The following is a 20,585-nucleotide window of genomic DNA, read 5'->3' on the forward strand; positions in this document are numbered from 1 at the left end:
ATGCCAACTGCGTCTTGTGCCCAGCACGGCATCCTGGAGCTCCCTGGTGGACTACTCACATCAGACTGCCATGACATCCACGCCAACTCCTTGATCTGGGCCTCGGTTTCCCCACATACACCGTGAGAACTCAGAAGCGTCTCCTGCTCTGATATTTGCAAGCCCAGGGAAGCATGTCTGACAGGGACCGCCCACAGGCTGACACCCAACAGAGAGCACCCTGGCCCAGCCTCCAACCTCCACGTGACCCATAAACTCTCCTAGCTGAGCAAACACGTTTTATTGGGCCCGGGGACACTTCCTGGCCAGCCTGTTCCCATCCCTCATCCTGCTCGCACCTAGCCAGTTCCCCAGCATGGCACCTCCCTAGGCCCCCCCGTCCACCCTTCAGCTCCGCTCTGCTCCTTGCCCCTTCCCCCCAACACCTGCGTCCCCGGCCTTAAGGAGGGTGGAGAGTTTCTTCTCTTATCAGCTCCTCCTCCCTGATTACACAGTAATTAGGAGCAGAATTCCCCGTAAGGACAGGTGGATGCCTTGTCAGCAGCCAGCCAACAGTTTACAGGACAGACTGAAAGGGTTCCCTCGGTGCTATCTCGGGGGACACGTAAGGGGCATACCAGCTGGGAAGAAGCAGGACACCAAAAAGAAGGGAGAGTCACGCTGGGCCTGGACGCTCTGGAGAGGCTTGTGAAGTGAGGCCAGGGAAACCGGAAGGAAGGCCAGAGAAACCGGCGCTCGGTCCAGCCCTGACACGGACAGCCAGCCTGCAGTGCTTGGACACCCTTACCTAAGCCTGCACCTGCCAGACGGCAGAAGCCCAGGCGCTCTGGAAAGCCTATTTTGGAGTCCAGAAGCAGCAGAAATTGAAGTCCAAGAGGGTTTCTGGAAACACCTTTCAAGGCTGCAGGTGGCCCAGATCGGAGTTGGCCTCCTCGGGCCCAAAGGTGGCACTCCAGCCTTCCAGAAGCTGGCCAGAACCATCAGGTCAGGGCCACAAGCCAGAGAAAAGACAAACGTGGACGTTCCTCTTCCTTCCAGCTCTTTAGCTTAGACGGCAGTGACATCAGGGATCCCGACCTAGCCCAGGAATTTTGAAAGCAACCATCCGGAGAAGACCTTTGGCAGTACAACCAAACCCAGCGTGGCCATGGCGGCTCCCGTGACATCAAGTCTGCAAGAGCTCTGAGCCCACGGGCCTGGGATACAGCCCACTCCAGCTCTCCCAATGTGACCTGCCTCCTGGGGGGGGGGGGGGCAGTTAGAATAGCCCATGGGAGTCCGTGCAAAGACAGAATCGTGCTTGGATAATCTGACATGAGGCTCCCTGTGCTCCACCTCCGCTTGCCCTTTTGATTCCAGAAGTTCCAGGGGAGGAAGAACGCTACCCTCCACCAGCTTGGCCCTGGGCACACACAAGGTCCCCTTCTGCCCCTCCTCACAGCCACCCACTGAGTGCCCCAAGGCAAGCCCTGCCCTCTGCAGGGTATGGAGAGCAAAAGCTCGGGGTGCTGTGAGGCCCCCAGGAAGCTGAGACTGTCCTTCTCCATTGAGGAGATCTTAAAGAGGCCCACCGAGAGGAGCCATGTGGTCAGGTCGGAAAGGGCAGGTGAACAGGACACTGGGCCAGCAGCAGCTGTGAGCTCCGGACCAGAGAGGCCCCCGCAGGCCCAGCCGCAGGGTAAGTGTCTTCTGGTCATTTCTTTTCCATTCCCAGGGCCCCAAGAGCCAGCTGGGCAGGGAAAAGGTGCTCCATTTCCGTAGAAGAAAGAGCCCCCAAAATTCAAAGAGAGGTCAGGTGCCAGGCCAGTCCCTTTCTGTCTAGCCAGGACTTGGGTTTTTCAGAGGCAGACCCCAAGGTTCCATCAGCGGCAGAGGCAGGAACACGGGCTTGCTCCCATCAGCAGGCCACAGCTAAGAATGCTGGCGTCCATTTATTCTCATGGCATCCCCGTGGCGGTAGGGGCTGTCCTGGAGTCTCCTCTTTCCTGACCGGAGAGAAGCATGATTATCATAATTGAAAGACGAGGAGACTTGGCTGTGAGAGAGACGAGGTGCAGGATGTCCCCACATCACACAGCTGGAGAGCGGGTCCTGGCTCTGCCTGCCCCCAACCACCTACCTGCTCAGTCCGACCCAGTCTTCTTCGGAAGGAGAGTCCAGCCCATACGTCTTCCCACAGCTGAAGCTGGGCCTGGGATCGGCCCACCCCGATCCCCTTCCCAGGCCAGTGGCCCAGCCTGGGGCCTGTCCCCACACAACAATGATGAGGCAGACCTCACAGCTGTCCTTGAAACCAGTTTGAGGAAGGGCAACAAGGTGGACACATGCACGTGCTGTGAGGCAGGAATCCTCCTCCGTGTCACTGTCCGGCCTGCCCCGGACTGCGGCCTGCCCTTGGGAAGGTCCCTTTCTCTCTGGTCTCAGATTCACCCTCAGGGAATTGGTTGAGTGAGGGAAGAAGAAGGCAGCTAGGGTGGTCACGAGGGTCTGCTGGGGCCTGGTTGTCGGTGAGACTGGAGTATCTCACTCGTGGGGTCCCCAGTTCTCTCTGCTTTCAACCCCTTGAATCCAAGGACAGGCTGGAAAGGCAGCTCAAGGGAGCCCAGGATGCCTCCTCCTACCATCACCAAGCTCTGCTCCCTCCCCCAAGTTCAGTCTCCCAAGACAGGCTTGTGTTCAGTGCAGGCAAGGGGGAAACCCTGGAGGGCTGCCTGTCCCCTGGAGCGGAGTCTATCATGGGAAAAAGTTCAGTTTCATTTCTGGAAGCTCACTGATATCTTCCAGTGAGAAGAATGAGCAATAGAGTCCAACCTGACTCTCTCCTGCTGCAGCTACATGAAGTCTGCGAGTGCCCTCTCTGTCCTAGAGAGAGAGAGAGGTGGGCAGGGCAAGAGGCAGAGAGGGAGAGAGAAGAAAGGAGAGGGGAGGTCCGATCCCCCCACCAGGAAAGCTTTCCTTCCTCTAGTCTGAAAATGGTGATGGCAAAAAGGGAGCCAGTCATTCTAAACCTCCCCCTGAAGATGCTGGCACTCTCCACGTCCGCTATCCTGTTGGACGAAGAACAGACCATCTTGTAAGGGTTTGTCGAAATAGCACACATCAGGATGGGTAGTGCCTTGTGGCTCGCGCAGCACTCCCCTGGCTGTTTCCCACGGAACTGCCACAGTTGTGAGCCCCAACTTATAGATGAGGGACCCAAGAAGAGCAGTCACCCGCAGAAACCACGTGAGTGTTAGCGCTGGAACTGAACCCCGGGGTCCTGCCACGGTCCACGCAGACTATTCCTGAATGCGGCTTAAATCTGTACATCTCCTGCCGCGAGCATTTCCAAAAGGCCAGTGAAGATCCTGCTGGTGGTTTCCAAAATGCGTTTGAGGACTACGCAGACAGCTTATTTATGTCAACAGTTCTGTAATGATTCCTACCCTAACCTTCCATTTCTGACATGTGACACCGGTTATCCGTTTATGGTCATGATGGGAGGTTTTCTTTTAGAATGTACTTATTTATTTAGGTAAAACAAAAAGCCTACTTGGGAAAACGCTGAGCAGATAATAATATGGATGGGAGGTCACCGTGTCAGAAACCACAAAAGCAACTTGCAGACGTTGCCCATGAGCCAGAGACGTTGAGACGCTGGGCGTGGAGGATGGGGAGCCAGACTCCAGAAATCCGGCCTCTGAGAACCTGTCTGGTACTGCTAATTCACAGGAGGACCTCGGGCAAGCTGCTCCCCTCCCCAGGCCCCTGTTTCCCCATCTGGAGCGTGAAAGAGCAGGACCAGAATATTCTTAAGGTCCCTCCCAGCTCAAACATGCCATGACTGATTCCATGGCAAACTGGTGGCTGGAAAGCCTCGGTGGTGTCACTCGTGGTCCTTTTCTGGCAGAGCCTTCCTCCCCGCAGAGAGGGGTGGAGGCTGTCCGTGCCAGGCAGGAGCAGGGTAGCCAGGAGCTGTGGGCAAGAGGACAAATGGCCTCCGCAGGATCTGTCCTCTCTTCCCCGCCCCAGCCCACCGCCGCCTTCCCAGGAATCTGCCTTCTGGCAAACTCTCCCAAATGACCCTGATATAGGTGGTCCGAGGACCACTCTTGGGGGAAGCTGAGGCCCAGGGAGGCGAATAGCTTGTTTTGAGCTATGTGCATGTGTGGGGCCAGCTCGGTCACCCAGGCCAGGACCAGCGCCAGGCCTCTCTCACTTCTCATGGAGGTGACCCTCATAAGGGGTTGGACCCTCCCACATATCAAGCCAATGGAAAAATCCAAGAAGGTCTCCCTACTTGAAAGGATGCCGAGGCCAGCTGTCCACTCACTCCTGAGAGAGGCTGCCCCTCCACCCTCCAAGCCCAGGACCCTCCAAAGTCATGGGAGGACCAATCACAAGGAAGCCAGACCCGGGGAAAAGAGAGGGCATCTGTGCCACAGAGGACACTTTGCAGGGAAATCATGATGCCTGGGGCAAAGGGTAGGAAAAGATGAGGGAAAAAAAGCCACTCCAATGGGTAACTAGGACAGGGCTTCTGGCTGTGGGGGGCTCAGCTCTGTTCTCATCCATCCTTGACCCGTTCAGTCCCTCCCCAGATGACTGCTGGGTACTTAAGCCAGTGGGGCTGGGCACTGAGGAGATAAACAAAGCCAACACAGTGACCATCCCCCTGGAGCAGGGGTGGGGTCAGCAGCTTGAGAGTCCTGGTGACATCCCCTCCAGGCAGTGCTTGTGTGGTAGAGCTGGCCATGGGTAGATGGCATCCTTGGGTTTTGAGGGAATCCTATTGCCATGGTCAGCAACGTTTTTCTGCAAAGGGCCACTGAACTCTGCCTTCACGAGGGAAAAGTCAACATTGTGTGACTTAGTGGATGTGTTTGTGTTCCAGTACAACTTTATTTATAAAGCCAGGAGAGGGCCAATTGGCCTCGGGGTGCAATTGACCAACACTGAACCCCTTAGTGTGACAAAGTCCTTCACAGACCTGTCCTGCTGCCTTGAGCTCACCCTCCAGGCACACAGAGCAGCCCGACTTCTGACTTTTCCCTCCCTTTAAATGCCTCCACACCTTTGCCCTTCAAAACTTCTGCTCCTCCTCCCCTTCTCCTAGCTCTTTCCCCGTTTCTTTCTGCTCCTCTCCCATGCCCACCCCTTCCTTTCCTGGTCCTGTTGTGGCAAATCACCACCATAGACAGAGTGGCTTAAAACAACAGAAATTGACTCTTATCGGTCTGGAGGGCAGAAGTCTGAATGAGCCCCTGGTTTTCCTCTTTTTCTTCTCTCTTTCCCATCCTCCCTCCCCAATCACCCCAGGAACCCAAGGAAGCTGCGTTGCTCTGCTCCTGGTCCCGGGAATTGGGAATCCAGGCTCAGGCTTTGGCCAGACCCATGGGTATCTCATTGCCTTGTGATGAACAGCTCTGATACTCAGAGAGGTAGACCCAGGGGCTCCCATCAGAGCAGACAGGAGTGGTGCAGAAGGAGGAAAGCTAAAACCTGGAGTGCCCCAGGATAAGTATGGTTTTGGTCACCCCTCAGCCTCTCTCAGTCCCTGCCACCAGAGCCTCACCCTAAGGACACCATGGAGACACTCCTCTAGGGCATCGGGAGGCTGATTCTAGAATCGAGAACCTGGCTGAATGTTAAGCCCTGTAGCAGTATAGGGAAGAACAAGGCTTGGTCCCAGCTTGCAAAAAAGCATTGTCTTCCTGGGAGCTCCCGCAAAAAAACAGACCAGAAGGAAAAATTGGAGCACAAGGGATTTATGTGGGACATGTAAGGACACAGCACAGAGGTAAGTGAAATCACACAAAGAAGGCATGCGTAATTAAGCCAGTGACCACGGTGGGAAACTGAAGCTTAAATCCTTTGGGAAATGGAGCAACCATACTCCTCAGAATTATCTGAGCTTTTGAGTGCAGAAATACACATCCTGGCAGTCGGAAGTTGATCCGGAGCACAGAAAGCTCTGAGGGTTACAAGCAGGGCACTGACAACACTACTCTAATGATAGGACACAGAACATCAGAACCAGGAGAAATCAGAGCAGACAGAGGACACACAAAGCCCTGGCTGTCATTTAAATTTGATTTATCCATTGTAGTCCTTATCCAGGCAAGCGTCAAAGAGTGACAAAAATCCACCGAGTGGCTGACATATCTACTGCTGCACAAGGAATTATCCCCTCACTCAGTAGCTTAAAATAACAATACACATTAATTGTCTCACTCAGAGTCTGTGGACCAGGAATTTGGGAGTGACTCCACTGAGGAGCTCTGGCTCAGGGTCCCTCATGGGATTGCAGGAAAGATGTCGTATGGGCCTGCAGCCTCCTGAAGGCTGAGCCAGAATAAAGGATCGGCTTCCAAGGTAGGCACTCTACGGCTGGTGAGTTGGTGGCAGCTCAGTCGGCTGACCAGGAGACCTCAGTTTCTTCCTATACAGGGCTCTCCCCCTCCCACTACAGTGTCCTTCCAACTGGAGGGGTCGTAAAAGGGTGTCTTTACGTCCTTTTGTGTACTTTTACGACCCAGCCTGAGAAACTTGCTAGCAGCGTTCCCGTTGCATTCCCTTTGCTCTGTGAGCGACTGAGTAGGGCCATGTTAAAGATGAAAAGAATTCCTGGGTTGAGAGCCATCCAAGAATTTGCAAACATATCTTAAAGCCACCAGAGGTGCTTAGTTGGGAATGGGACGATGTAGAGAACAAAACACAAGCCCAGCCTCTACCCGCACAAAGCTTCTAGTCTAGTAGGGACGACAAAGAGCCATCTGATTATCGTAAGTGAAAGCAGAATGACAGCTGTGCTAAGTGCCAGGGAGAAGGTGACATGGTTCTGAGGGCCTATGCCTCGAGACATTTAGTCTGCCAGCAAAGGCTTCCAGACAAGCCCATGGTTGAGGGCAGTCTGAACACTGAGTGGGGGGAAGGTGGATCCCATTCCATGCAGAGGGAGTCCCCAAGGCAAGGACTTGGTGTTAAACAAGATGTTCAAGGGAGCAAGGTGAGGGCTGAGAGCTGGAAAGGAGCCCAGCCATGCCGGACCATCAAGGACATTTCTGCTTTGTATCCCAAAAGGAATGAAGAGCCACCATAGGGTTTTATGAGCAAAAGGTGCAATGATCATATGAATGAGAACTCTCAGTTCCAAATAACAAAAACCATCGGGTTCGCTGAAATAGAGAAGGAAATGTGTTGCTTTGAGGAACCAAGGGACTGAGCCAAGGGACGGGCAGGATCATAAGCGGGCTTCAGCCATGATGAGAGCCAGGATCAACACCACCATATCCATCCAACGGCTTCTCTGCACCTGCTCAACTTTTCTCCTTCCCAATGACACCCAATCACTCTGAGAGTTTTATCAGCCTCCAGCGACTTCCCACAAGTTCTCTAAAGTTCCACGTCCAGGAGTCCCAGAGGAAGGACCCATTGGCCGGGCCTGAGTGAGATACTCACCTCCAGACCAGTCAGCCGAGGCCGGAGTGGGTAGCCGAGAGAAGGGGGTGTGTTTGGGCCGTGTCTGGAGGCTTCTTCTTGCTGATCCTCGTCTTCCCTCACACTGTTCTATGCTGGGATGATGGTTTCTCACTTCAGGGCCCTTATAAGCCTTCATAGGTCATCTTCAGTCTCCAGACCTAGAACTCTCTTAAGTGTTTCTGTTTGTCTCTGCTCTTTAATCAATGGGGTGTTCCCAAAGAGCTTTGCCTCCCCAGATGCCCCTCAGAAGGTAGCAGTTGTTAACCCATTTTCGGCTAGAAACCGCTTTCCCTGCCATTTACAGGGCCCATGGCTTTGCACACCTCTCATCTGAGCACCCTGCAGCCCTGCACTTGGGTTGGCCATGAAGAGAACAGTGAACTTCCTCACCCATGCTTGGCGGGAAGGGTAACTAAATATGATCTCCCTAGCCTAGGAGCTAGTTCTGTGACACTTCCTGTGTCCCAGCATGAAACACGCTCCGGCTGCACAGCCTGTGAGGTCCAACTACGCCCCGGCATTGCCACTAGTACAGATCGGAAAGAAATGGCCACAGGAGGGGAGGACGCATACGCACGCTCTGAAAGCCCGTGAAAATAGCCCCTTGCCGCCCCAGATCTCAGTACTCACACCATCCCCCTCCATGTGTGAGTCTCGCCCACCAGACCTACACACGCTGTCACGAGAGTCACACCATGACACAGAGAGACCCTGTGAACCTGACCGTGTGTTCCGAGAACAAGGACAAGGGAATAATGAACCGTCTGAGGCCTTCCAGGAAGGCTTCAGAGAGGAGGTGACCTCTGAGATGGAGTCAGGCAGAGAAGGGGAGAGGACACGGCAGGCAGAGGGAAGCACGTGCGGCAAACCCGAGGGAGAAAAAGGAGTTGAGAAACAGGGAAATCCAGCGTGGCTGGCGTCTAAAAATCCTGGAGCAATGGCAGAGAGGGGATGGGAGATCAGGAGACTGAAGGTCAAGTGCGCCAAGCCGGGAACTTTGACCCTTATTTACGTACATCAGCATCTTTAAAACCTGTGTTTGGAGGAGTGGCGGGCTTCCAGAGATGCAGGGCCACAGCTGCCTCGGACAAAGGGGAGCCAAGCGAGCTGCACTCTGGGGGCCCCCACATGCATCAACATGCCGCTATCTGTTGTGTGGGGCTCCCCACACAATTCCCTTTAAACAAAGGGCACACCTGCTTTAAAAAAAAAAAAAGATATACAAATGGAAAGTGCAGGTGTGTGTGTGTGTGTGTGTGTGTGTGTGTGTGTGCACATTGGCTGAGATCTATACACAAAAAGCATGAGAGTAAGTCTGTGCACAAGAAAACTAACAACCTTGCTCTGCTGAGAGAGCCCTCGCAGGCCCTCCCTGGCCTTCGGCAAATCTCCACCAAAAGGCTTCCCAGTGGTCTTCAGGCCAGTTGTCGCCCTTAGTGATTTCTTTATTTTCGTGTCTTCCCTCCCTGGCTGAATTCTCTTTGATGTTTTTTATTCATGGAAATAATCCATGTATATTATCGAAAAATAGAAAACACAGTTAAACAAAAAGAAGGTGAAAAATGTAGCTGTAACTCTACCATCTCATCGTCTAGCATTAACCACCATTAACATTTGGATAGAAAGATAAGTAAGCACAAAGAGAAAAGCTAAGAGAGATTTTTGTTTTTACAAATGCAGAGGCTGATGGTGCAAGCCAAAAGTGCTCTTTACTTAAATTTATTTAAAAAAAAAAGGGGGGGGGGCTGTTTCTACAGAGATTCACAACAGACCTTGCAGAGAAGGAAGGATTGGATTGATTTGAGCTTGAATAGATGAGTATCTGGTGATGTGTCATTTGGTGATGAGTATTCACCAGACAAAGAAAGAAGACAAGTATTCTAGGCAGGGGAAGCTGTGAGACCAGGCACCTAGAGAATAAAAGGGCATGACCAATTTGTGGAATCTAAAAATGATCAGGTGGAAAGAAGATGATTCGGGAAAGGGTGGACTTGAGGAGCCTTGAATGCCATGCCAAGGAGTTTTCCTTGTATGCTATGAGCACCAGGGGAACTGTAGGAAGTTCATGACCAGGCTAGCAAGAAAAGCCCAGCCCAGGTCTACCCTGGCAGGCTTCTGCCTTGTACCCTGCCCATCATGTCCAGGCAGTGTCCCCAGCCTGCAGAAAGGCTCTAAAGTGTGCCCTGGATCCCCTCCATGCTGCATCCACTGAACAAAGTCCATTTCCAGAACCTTCCTCCAGTGGCAAAGCCCCCCAGGGCCTTTAGCTGAGCAGCCAGGACCAATTAGCAGACCGAGGAGAAAGAGCAATCAGGGGAGGGAGCCGAGCGCAGAGAAACATCGGTTTATAATTAGGTGGCCTAATCACCTGTGTAAATTGTGTATTTCTTATGATCGATGTGCTAAACGGCTCAGGTTTAATTAAGTTCTGCTGACTCGTTCTCTTTGAAGACCCACTGAAGTGTGATTCACAGCTCACACAATTAATAACAGGGAGAGGAGAAACTTGAAAGGGGCAGCAGTTTTTGCCACCTTCTTCCACCCTCTCCCCGCCCATCCTCTGCCCTGCCCTGGTGCCCTTGGCCCACCGCAGTGGGTGGGCTGCACTGTGGCCACCGGCTCCTCAGCTTCCATGCCAAGAACATGGTCAGGAGATGCTGGGCCTGGACAGGAGCTTAAAGATTTTATCACTCCCAATCCAGTGCTCCTTCCAGAGCTGGGAAAAGGGGACCCAGTGACCCCATCAACCTCCCCTCTGGAGCGTTTGGGACATCCCAGTCCTTCCTGATGATCAAGAACCTCATCCAGTGCCTAGGACACTCTCACAGTGAGCTCCTATTTCCAGCGTCTCATTGAATGAGGTTCCTCCTGGTTCCAAAATTCCATAGGCCAAGTTCTGTGTTCTACATTCTTCTCTGCTCCATATCAGTCCATGCTGTTCTGACTTTTCTCACCTGCCTCCTCTCCCTTATCATCCACTGTGGTCTGTAACCCATGCCTGCCTCGCTGGTGCCTCCCACCCCTTTCGTGGAGCAGCTTCCACCTGCATCTGGAGGGAAAACTAAAGAGTGGCCTTTCATCTCTCCTTAGTCAGCCTCTCAGATACTTCTCAGAGATGTGGGCCTGGCAAGTCCACCCTTCTTCTTGTTTACCCTAAACTTCCCATTTCCCCAATGCCATCAGAATTGGTGCCCCAAGAAGCTGAATTTTTATTTATTTTATTTTATTTTATTTTATTTTATTTAAATAACCACATGGAGATGGTAGCTACCATCCTAAACATTGCAAACCTAAGGAGCTAAACTTTTTTTTTTAATTTTTTATTTTTTATAAACATATAATATATTTTTTAAGGAGCTAAACTTTTAACAAAGTCTTGCCTCTGGTCCAAACCTGTTTTCCTGAAGCCAGGTCCAAGTCTATCTGACTTCTCCCATACTGCTCTTCTGGTTCAGTCTCATGAATTAAATTTCAGGGGGCCCCAGTCACTGGGAGTGATCTCAGCCCCAGGACCCCTCCATCCCTACCACTCCTTTTTATAGTCCTCCAATTTGAGGCCATTCAGTCTAGACTAACATCACAAAAAGGGCTGGGGGACAATCAGTGTTGACTATGGGCACTTCAAGAACCCACAGTCAGACTTGAGAAAGAAGCTTTGGCACCCTGAGTCCTGCAAGGTGGTGGGTTTGAGGCTCAGCCTCCATCTCTTCTGTGGTGTGGATTTGGGATGTGTCTGTTTATTCCCTGGAGAAGTCTCTAGAGCCATTGGACACACACACATGCACACACACACACACACACACACACACACATTCATTACCATCATCATCACTATCATCAACATCATCATCATCACCATCATCACCACAATCATCACCATCACCATTACCATCATCACCAGCATCATCATCACCACCACCAACATCCTCATTGTCACCATCATCACCATCATCAACACCATCATGACCACCACCATCACCATCATCACCATCATCACCATCACTACCATCATCACCACCATCATCACCATCACTACCATCATCACCACCATCATCATCATCACCATCATTATCACCATCACCATCATCACCATCATTTCTCAAAGACAAACATCTGAGAATGTGTAGCTCAGAACTAATATGAAAACATATTTTTCTTTTTTTAAAATATTTTATTTATTTATTTGACAGAAAGAGATCACAGGTAGGCAGAGAGGCAGACAGGGCAGGGAGGTGGGGAGCAGGCTCCCTGCTGAGCAGAGAGCCCGATGCAGGACTCAATCCTAGGACCCCGAGATCATGACCCGAGCTGAAGGTAGAGCCTTTAACCCACTGAGCCACCCAGGCGCCGCTGAAAATGTATTTTTCTAACTGACCAGCAATTTGCCAGACGACCCACTCTCCACAAAGTCAGAGGTCACTTATTATGCAGAAAAGAAGTAGATCCTTTCTTTCTCCAAATTATGCCCTCCAGTCCTGCCAGAAATAGGGAAAAGCCACATGTATCTTAAAAGTTTCTCCTTTAGTTACACAAATGGAAGCATTGAAAAAATTATTCTATTAAGGAGTCTATTTTTAGTCATAAACCCTGTTTACCTAAATTTCCTTCTGGAGAGAATGGAGAAGGTGGCTTCTTTTTCTCATCATCTACATTGTTTCTAATCCTCTGTTCTCCATGATGCTTGCTTTCCCATGTTCTGGTTCTGCACCCTACATTCTCTGTCCAGGATCCCCCATTCCATAGCTCTGTACTCCCAGAAGAATCCTAACTCCAAACTGTCCCAGACAGTTTACCCAGGAGACCTGGAATCTTCCATCCTGTGAAATTTTTTTTTTTTTTTGCAATGTCCTATAGAACTGCACAGTATTACTATCACCTAAAATGCTGGCCTTGTGATTGAATGAGCGTGATATTGTCGACATGGCTTGTTCGTTTTTGTACTCCTGCAGATAGGCCCCCAGTGCCTACAAGATGCTGGGCACAAAAGACATGTTCCTTAAGACTCAGCAACGGGTTAACATTGCCATCTCTCTCTGTATCAATTGTTACTGGCTTCAGTTCTACCCTTAAACACACTGCTAGCTCTAAACATAGAATAAATATCTCGTCTTAAAAATTTTTTAAAAGAAGATAGACCTGGGAGGGCAAAAGAGATAGGGAAGGAGCTCTCTCAAGTCCAATCAGGTGGTTCACAGTCCAAGAGCTTATTCTAGCAAATGATAATGTTTGAAACCTCACTGTCTGTGACTCCCAAGAAGCTCCCAAGAGTTATCGAAATGAGTCAAAGTCCTCTGAGGGAAGAGAAAATAATTAACAACAAGCTTGAGGGGTAACAGAGAGGGATGAGACCAAAGGCAGACTATGAGATGCCATTTCTACCACAGAGGTCAATGGGCCTTGTTAATCCCAGAGATTGAGGAGTAGCTTCAGCTGTAGGAGTAGCTTTTCCTCTCTGGCCCTCGCCTTCCACCAAACAAATGGTTCCCTGGGCAGGCCCAAGGCAAGGTGTTTTAAGTCATCCAACCTCCACCTGAAGAGAAAGAGAATTATAGGATGTCAGGATGTATTTGGCCTGCTCTCTTCACCCATTGCACAGATGGGGAGACTGAAGCCCAGAATGTAAATGAAATGTGGCCCAAGTTGTAGAATTCAGGAATAGAGCTCAGGTCTCCTGATGTCCAGTTCAGTGGGTTTCCTTCTAACAAATATTAGGATAAATAACAAGTATGCACGCACACCACACACACACACAAAGCACACATGCACACATACCACACATACACATACACATATACACACACCACACATGCATGCACACACACACACTCTTCAGTTGTTAAACAATCATAACTAAGATCCACTCTTCACCCAATGTCTACTCCAATTCATAGCCTGTAGTGCTTTTACAGGGGTGAGGAGGAAGGTGAGCTGCGTGCGAGAAAGGAGACCTCAGGAAGATGTCAGATCCCCACCCCCCTTTTTAGTCATCCCATCTGGCCTGTGACATCTGACATTGATCCCCAAACGTGAAGGGGGTTTGGGGAGGGGTGGTTCTACCTTTCCCACAGTTCCTAGAATTACATCATGTAGACTTTGTTTAAAGTAAAACTAAGTTGCAGCCCTGTCCTCGGAAGTGCATGGTCAGGAAAACAAACCCACTACCACCTGATTCCATCCTTCCTCCACCATCTGTGACCCTTGTCCCCTTCACGACGTACAGGGAAGGCTGCACATGGGAGATCTTCCTTACGCTTCATGCTTCCCTGGTCCTTCTCCAGAGCAGCTGTCCCAAAGCCCTTCTTCATCCCTCCTGCTCTGACCCCTTCACCTCACTCACTCTCTGCTGGAGACCCGACTTCTAGTTCACCTGCCCCAAAACTCACCTGGTACCCTCACCTGTATAGCGAGTGTCTCTGCCAAGTCTCTCCCACAGCTGTCCCTTCCAGCGCCTCTCCAGAGCCCTCTCTCTCCCCTCAGTCTCCTGATGTGCTCCATGCTACTGTCTGAAACTTCTCCCCAGCCTCCCCCGCCACCTTCTAACACCTTCTCAATATATGAATTCTTCTCCTACTTACTGCTGTCACTTCTCCCCAACCACTCACGCCTTCATCCACTTTCATTCAACCTATATTTGTCAAAGTCTCTAGGAAGTGTCAGACGCCACACTGGGTATGTTTGGGCTACTGCAAACATAGGTCCTCATTCCTTGGCTTCTGCCATCATATTTCTACCCAAGTAGTTTTGCTCTGACCTTCAGTGTCCTCCTAAATGCCAAATTCAGGACCCCATGCCTCACATCCATCTTAGAACAAAACAAGCTAAATAAACATGCACGCATGAATGCAGGCCAAGGTCAAGGTCAAGGTCCAACATCACACCAGGCACGTAATAGGTGTTTGATGAACACACTGATATTTTCTGACTTTTCTTCCTCTTCTCCCTCACTTGTTTTTAATTCTACGGACACTCCTTTCTTTCCAAAGCTCTCTTTCCCCCTGTTTCCTTGGGCACTGTTTGGGTCTGAGCTTCCTCTGGCTCAGATCAGCTTCCCCAGAAAACAGACTGATATAGAGATTTGCTGGAGAACATTTACTGGGGGCTTTTCATGATGCTATCCTGTCCTTTCTGTTTTGGTCCTGGGAACATACACTCTCTCTCCAGTTAGCAACTGCCATTCTTCCTCCACGTGCCCAGCACACCTTTGTGGACGTGTCTGCAGTGGCTGCCTCCCCTCCGCCCCTTTCACTGCCCACTGAGCCCTCACTGCCTGTTCCACGGGACTGCTATGACCCTTCTCTGTCTCTGTTATAACTAATCTATCCCCAGCATTGACACAGCTGAGCCTCTTACTTGAGTTTCATCACTGGATGTCCTCCTTTTCCTCCTGTCTCTGGGACCTGCCCATTGTGGTGTCCTTCACTGATTTCTCTCGGCTCCCTTACGGGCTGCTGAGCCTCTGTTCAGTGGATGGTCCAGGCTTACCCTCCACTTTTCTCTACATCCCTTCCTGCCTGAGTAACCTCAGCCAAATATACACTGACCCTTCCCAGATTTGAACCACAGTCCTGAGACCCACTTTGAGCTCCAAACATATATTCATCTGCCTACTCGAGAGTTGTTTTCAATACCCAATAGGCATTTCAAAATTTATCGTGTCCCAGCAGAATAGCTGATTCCCCATCACACACACACACATGCACAGACCTGGCTTCCCGGGCCTGTGTTAGGACCAGTGTAGCTGCCTACAGTACTGCACAGAGGCCTAACACTTGGGGATTTAATGCTCATGGTCATCTTGAAACTCTTAATAATTTTACGTGTGAAATTGTGCTTTGTCAGTGAAGTTCAGTGGGACCAGAAAGCAAGCACTAGGGCCCTGAAGCCTTGACTCAATGCTCAGTGCCCCTCCTCCCACCACCCTTCCTTCCCAGCATGGGCTCTATCTAGGCCACTTGTTTCCCCATCCCTACCCAGTGACGGATACTTCCTCCATCCTGTGTGATTCCAGTGATGGGAGGGATTTCAGGGTATGGATGGGAGGAGGCTCAAGTTCAAGTACATGTACCCTGGTGCCAAGTCAATGGGTGGGTTCTGGTCCCTGTAAGGTTTCACCCTATTAGTAACCCTGTGCCCAAGGGAGCATGACCTTACATGGCAAATTTAAAAACCTAAGCAAGCAACAACAACAAAAAACCACACTGACAGGTCAAGAGAGACTGCAGAAGAAAATGAAAAGCTTTTTTTCCTGCTTTTTGAACAAGAGCACCACGTTTTCCTTTACATTAGGCCCCAGAGATTACGTAGTCAACTCCACATGGACACAAGGCTGGACAGTTAGATTGGAAACAGGTTGTAAGGGACTGACTACTGTGGAGTTCAGTTTTTACTTTGTAGACCAAGGCTGGCAAGTTTTTCCTGTGAAGGACCAGATGGTAATTATTTTAGGCTTTGCAGGCCATATGGGTACTGTTGCAACTACTCAGAGCTGCTTGCGAAAGCAGCCATAGACAATACATAAACCAATGGGAGGGCTGTGTTCCAATAAAACTTTATTTACAAAAACAAACAGCGGGCCAGATTTGACCCTCAGGCTACAGTTTGCCATGCCCTGTTGTAGACAAAGGCAAGTCATTGAAGGCATCTGGACACCAAAAAGGACAATCATGGGAGTTTCTAGAAAGTTATCTTGACCCCGCTGTTTAGGATAGATCAGAGAGCTGGACCTAGGGACAGGATTTCTATTGAAAAATATTGCAAAATTCTGAGCAGAGGAGCCAGTGCCCAAGACTCTGTAGTGCAGCAGGGGTTGAAAGAGTGAAATCAAGTAACACAAAAGCCTCATCAGGGTGCCAACAGCAAGATCACTAACCCAACTTGAGCCCTCTTCCATCCAGAGGAAAGAAAGAGCAAGCGAAGGGTCCGAACCACCTTCACCTCTGAGCAGCTGCATGAACTGGAGAAGATCTTCCACTTCACCCACTACCCGGACGTCCACATCCGCAACCAGCTGGCAGCCCGGATCAACCTCCCAGAAGCTCGGGTGCAGGTACAGCTGTCAGCCCCCACTCTCAGCCCCCAACCTCAATGCTTTGGGGTCCATGGGTGAGACCCTGTGGATCATGAACCCTCCAGGGCTGCCGCATCTGAAATTTCCCATTGCCTTTATCCCTTGAATATAGTCACATTTGCCAAATATTATTTCCAGGAAATAAGGTCACCGTAGTTACAAGGTGGTGCCTGTCTTTGGGAGGTGGAAATGGAGCAGGGTGACTTCAGTGATGGCCATCGGTATCTGCTTCCTGCCTTCCCTCTCCCCCTGGCTGTAGTTCCAGAACATCATTCACCATGTAGCCCCATTCACAAAATAGTTATTGACAATCTAGACCAGTGGTCAGCAAAGACCAGTGACCTTTATCTGTAGAAGGCCAGATGGTAATTATGCTGGGTTTTGTGAAGCCATACGGTCACTGTCTAAAACATTATTGATGAGCTCTACAATTTGAATTTTGTGTAATTTGCACGTGTCGCAAATATTCTTCTTTCTATCTTTTCTCCCAACCATTTAAAAACGTGAAAGCCATGCTTAGCTCACGGGCCATACAAAAACTGGTAGGAAGGCCAGGTTTATCCTGCTGGCCTTAGTTTGCCAACCCCTGATCCAGACCCCATAGGTGTCACTTTGAAGGCAACATAGAGAAGTGGAAAGGGCCATCCATGGTCCGAGATCTACCTAATCGAGAATCTGTCATTTGTTCCCCTTGGAGTGTCTGTGGTTAGAGATATAGTTGCCCCTTGTCATTTACCAGGGGCATGTCCTGCCTCTTTGCACACTCCCAATTTTGCAAGTACCCCCCTAGCAAATCCAAAGCCAATTGTGACACTGCTGGCTGGCTCTAAAACACTTCTCTACATCACTTTTTTTCCTTTTTCAATCAAATATGATGGACTCATTCCAAATTCAAAAATCTGAGCCAGGGCCCAGGTCAACATTTTACTCTTGATTTTATCTCATCCCACTTTGCTTCTGGCTACGGACCACGGCCGCTTCAGACTTCTCCCTTTCCCTTCCCACTTAGAATCAGTCATTAGCTGCATGGACAGCGCCTGCAGGCGCTGTGAAGCTCCCTCAGCAGAATGGCCAAGGACAAATGCCCACATGTCAGGGACAGCCAGGGCACCCGTGAAGACAGGGAGCTGCCAATATTCAACCTATAGACGCCAAGGGGCCCACCGGGGTTGCGAGCCCATGGCCTACCAGCAGGAAGCAGCCCACGGAGGAGTTTTATTTGATCTGCACAGCATTTTCAATCTCTAAAAATTGAGATTTCCGCCTTAGATACTGGGAGAGCCTGCAAGGCCAGGCTTGCATTTCTACAGGATCCCTGCTGGCTGAAGCTGAGACACTGCGCCTTCCAGGCTCTGTTCCCCCACAGACCCCACCGCCCCTCTTTATATGGCATCCAGCTGCTCCACTCGGGCTCGAGCCCCCAGCCCCACAGGCACTGAAGGTTCTGATCTCTGGTCCCCTCTCAGAGGGCAAACCTCCTGAACCAAGGAAATCCTGATGCTGTGGAGCTTTCTAAACTGTAAAGAGCCAGTCCCTGGGAAAGCATCAGGATCATGCTTTTGTGGGGAAGGTAACTGGGTGGAGAAAAACCCTGCGGCTGATCTCCAACCTGGTTTTCGCCCACCCCAGATCTGGTTCCAGAACCAGCGTGCCAAGTGGCGGAAGCAGAAGACCGGCAGCCCTGGGGCTCCACAGACGCTGAGTGAGGCCAGCTTGGCCCCGGCCATGAACCCGGACAAGGCCGTGAGTGGCTGAGGCACCCTGGGTGGCGGTGGGGGGCCCTGTCTGCAGGAACGTCCCACCCAGACACAGAAGCGAAGAACCCCAGGGGCTCTGTGTACAGTAGAGGGTACAAGGGAGGCTCTTCCAGAAAGAGCACAGCCTAGACTGCTCTGGATGTCTGTGGGACGTGGGACAAGCCGCTGCCCCTCTCAGTCCCCACGTCCTCATCTCTTGGGTGACAATCACTGCACCTCTCCTTCCAGCGTGGACAGGCTTGTATTACTAGGCAGAACTTCAGAGTTTCAGAACCAAGCAGGCAGGGAGTAAGGGGCAGTGCCCAGAGGTTGAGCAAGTAGGCTCTGGAGTCAGACTGCCCAGGTTCGAATCTCAGCTCTGCACTTAACAGCAGTGTGGCCCAGAAGAGTCACTTCGCCCCTCCAAGGAGAGTAGTTATTCGATGAGGGTGAAATTGCTGAGAAATGAAAGGCCTTGGCACCTAGGACGTGCACTCTGAGCATGGGCTGTCCGTGCAGGAACGTCCCACCCAGACACAGAAGCGAGGAACCCCAGGGGCTTGGTGTGTCAGACACAAAACAGCGGGCAACCAGCAGTACACAACATAGACAGTCCTGTGGTCCGAGGTTTGTGTATGCCCTCCGTGATGCTATGAGGTAGGATGTCTTTACTTCTCCATGTTTTGCTAATGCAGAAACTGGGCACCGAGAAGTAAAGTGACTTTCTCACCTCAAGCAAGTCCTATAAATGCCAGGATTAGGACTGGGTTTCCTGGCCCCCGGGGCACACATTTGTCCCCGACATTGTCCCCTACCCACCCTGAGTTACCCAAGTCCTGGGGGAAAGTTGGCGAAGCCGCGGGACAGCTCCAGGTGAAGCCTAGGACTCACTTCTCACCTTACCTTCCCCTTGTGACAGGGTCCCAGGCTGCCGCCCTCCACTCAGCCCCTGCTGGCTCTCCCCACCGGGTGCTATCCACCAGCTCCCGGTCAGCGGGTCTCTGCCTGGTGCCCCGGCCAGATCACCCTCCTGCCATGCCACCTGTGGGAGACGCAGCCTCTCCTAGGCCCTCTCATCCAGCAGACCTGCGTCCCTGCTCTGTGCTGCCTTCCACCTGCGAACCCCAAATGGAACAGCCTCTGTGCCACCTCCACATAGAGATTGAATCCCATCTCGCCAATGGAGCCACTCTCCCTCTCCAGGTCAAGACAGGAGGCAGGAGGGTGCCCAGGCCTCTGGAGGAATCCACCTCACCATCCAAAGAAGGCCCATGGCCCAGAAAGCCTCTCTGAGCACATCCGGAGGAAGGTTGCTTCGGACTCAGCAGTAAAACGAGCAATACAGGAACTCTTGTGGCTCCTCCCAAGGTTGCCCTCTTGGCTCAGGAGACAGAGGCTGGGTGAGAACCCCAGATGAGTTCTGGACCAAGGAGGGCATTATCTTGCATTCCTTTCTCCTCTAACTCGCTGTGTGACCTCCAGCTGGTTACTTACCACCTCTGGACCTCATCTCTAACACAGGCATTTGAACAGGTGACTCCCAAGGGCCCCTTCTGGCTCTTCCTCTGGTGAGGTGAACCACGGCAAGAAGAGAGGCAGAGAAGAGGCCAAGGAGGGGTCTCCAAGGAATGTCTCTTCATTCATTCATGACACATGTATTGAGCACCTACTGAGTACTCTATAAATAGAACTGGATCCAGACACAAACAACGGAGGCTCGGCCCCCAGGAGTTCAGTCCACTTGGCCCAAGGGGCTGTGCTAAGCTTCCCCTGCAAGCAGAATGTGTACTCGGTGACCTTGCCGTTGGCCCAGTGACCTTGCCATTGGCCCATGCCTAACAAATTCTGTAGGGCTTTGATGTGAATGCACTAAGTGGGAGAGAAATAAAGGGAAAGCTTTTTTTAAAATTAAAACAAAATGTAGTGTCTTTTGGTTATCCTGCTGGACTGGGGAGGGATGTTGCATTTCTGGTCTGAATAAAGAATACGACCGTGAACTCTTTCCAGAGTTTATTTCCCAGGACTAATGCAAGGGCCCAGCTAGCAGGCCAGCCTCCCTCCGTTGTAAGGAGCCTAAGGATTCTGCGGATTCCTTGCAGCGAGACCTTGGGCAAATCACATGCCCAGTCTGAACCTCAGTTTCCACATCTGTAAAACAGAGGTAGTAAGCCCCACCCTACTTTTCTCGAAGAGCAGTTGGGAGGCTCTGAAAGGAGAGAAAGTGCTTCACCAAGTGTGAGGCTGGGCCCGCTGTTGTCCCCAGATCCCACCCAGAAGGGAGATGCTTTGGGTCCCAGCCGTGGAATACGCCACCCCTACTC

At 51.2% G+C, this 20,585-nt stretch overlaps 1 protein-coding gene across 1 annotated transcript; it reads left to right on the plus strand.

Moving 5' to 3' along the window:
* Positions 1-524: 524 nt before the first annotated feature.
* ISX (intestine specific homeobox) lies at positions 525-20,162 on the plus strand. Its single transcript, XM_059186802.1, has 4 exons — positions 525-1,678; positions 16,356-16,507; positions 18,158-18,271; positions 19,184-20,162. The coding sequence occupies exons 1-4, from the start codon at positions 1,486-1,488 to the stop codon at positions 19,421-19,423; spliced, it is 699 nt and encodes a 232-aa protein (XP_059042785.1). The 5' UTR covers positions 525-1,485; the 3' UTR covers positions 19,424-20,162.
* The last annotated feature ends 423 nt before the right edge of the window (positions 20,163-20,585 follow it).

This window comes from Mustela lutreola, chromosome 8 (genome assembly GCF_030435805.1).
Source record: "Mustela lutreola isolate mMusLut2 chromosome 8, mMusLut2.pri, whole genome shotgun sequence".
In the NCBI taxonomy this organism is placed as follows: domain Eukaryota; kingdom Metazoa; phylum Chordata; class Mammalia; order Carnivora; family Mustelidae; genus Mustela; species Mustela lutreola.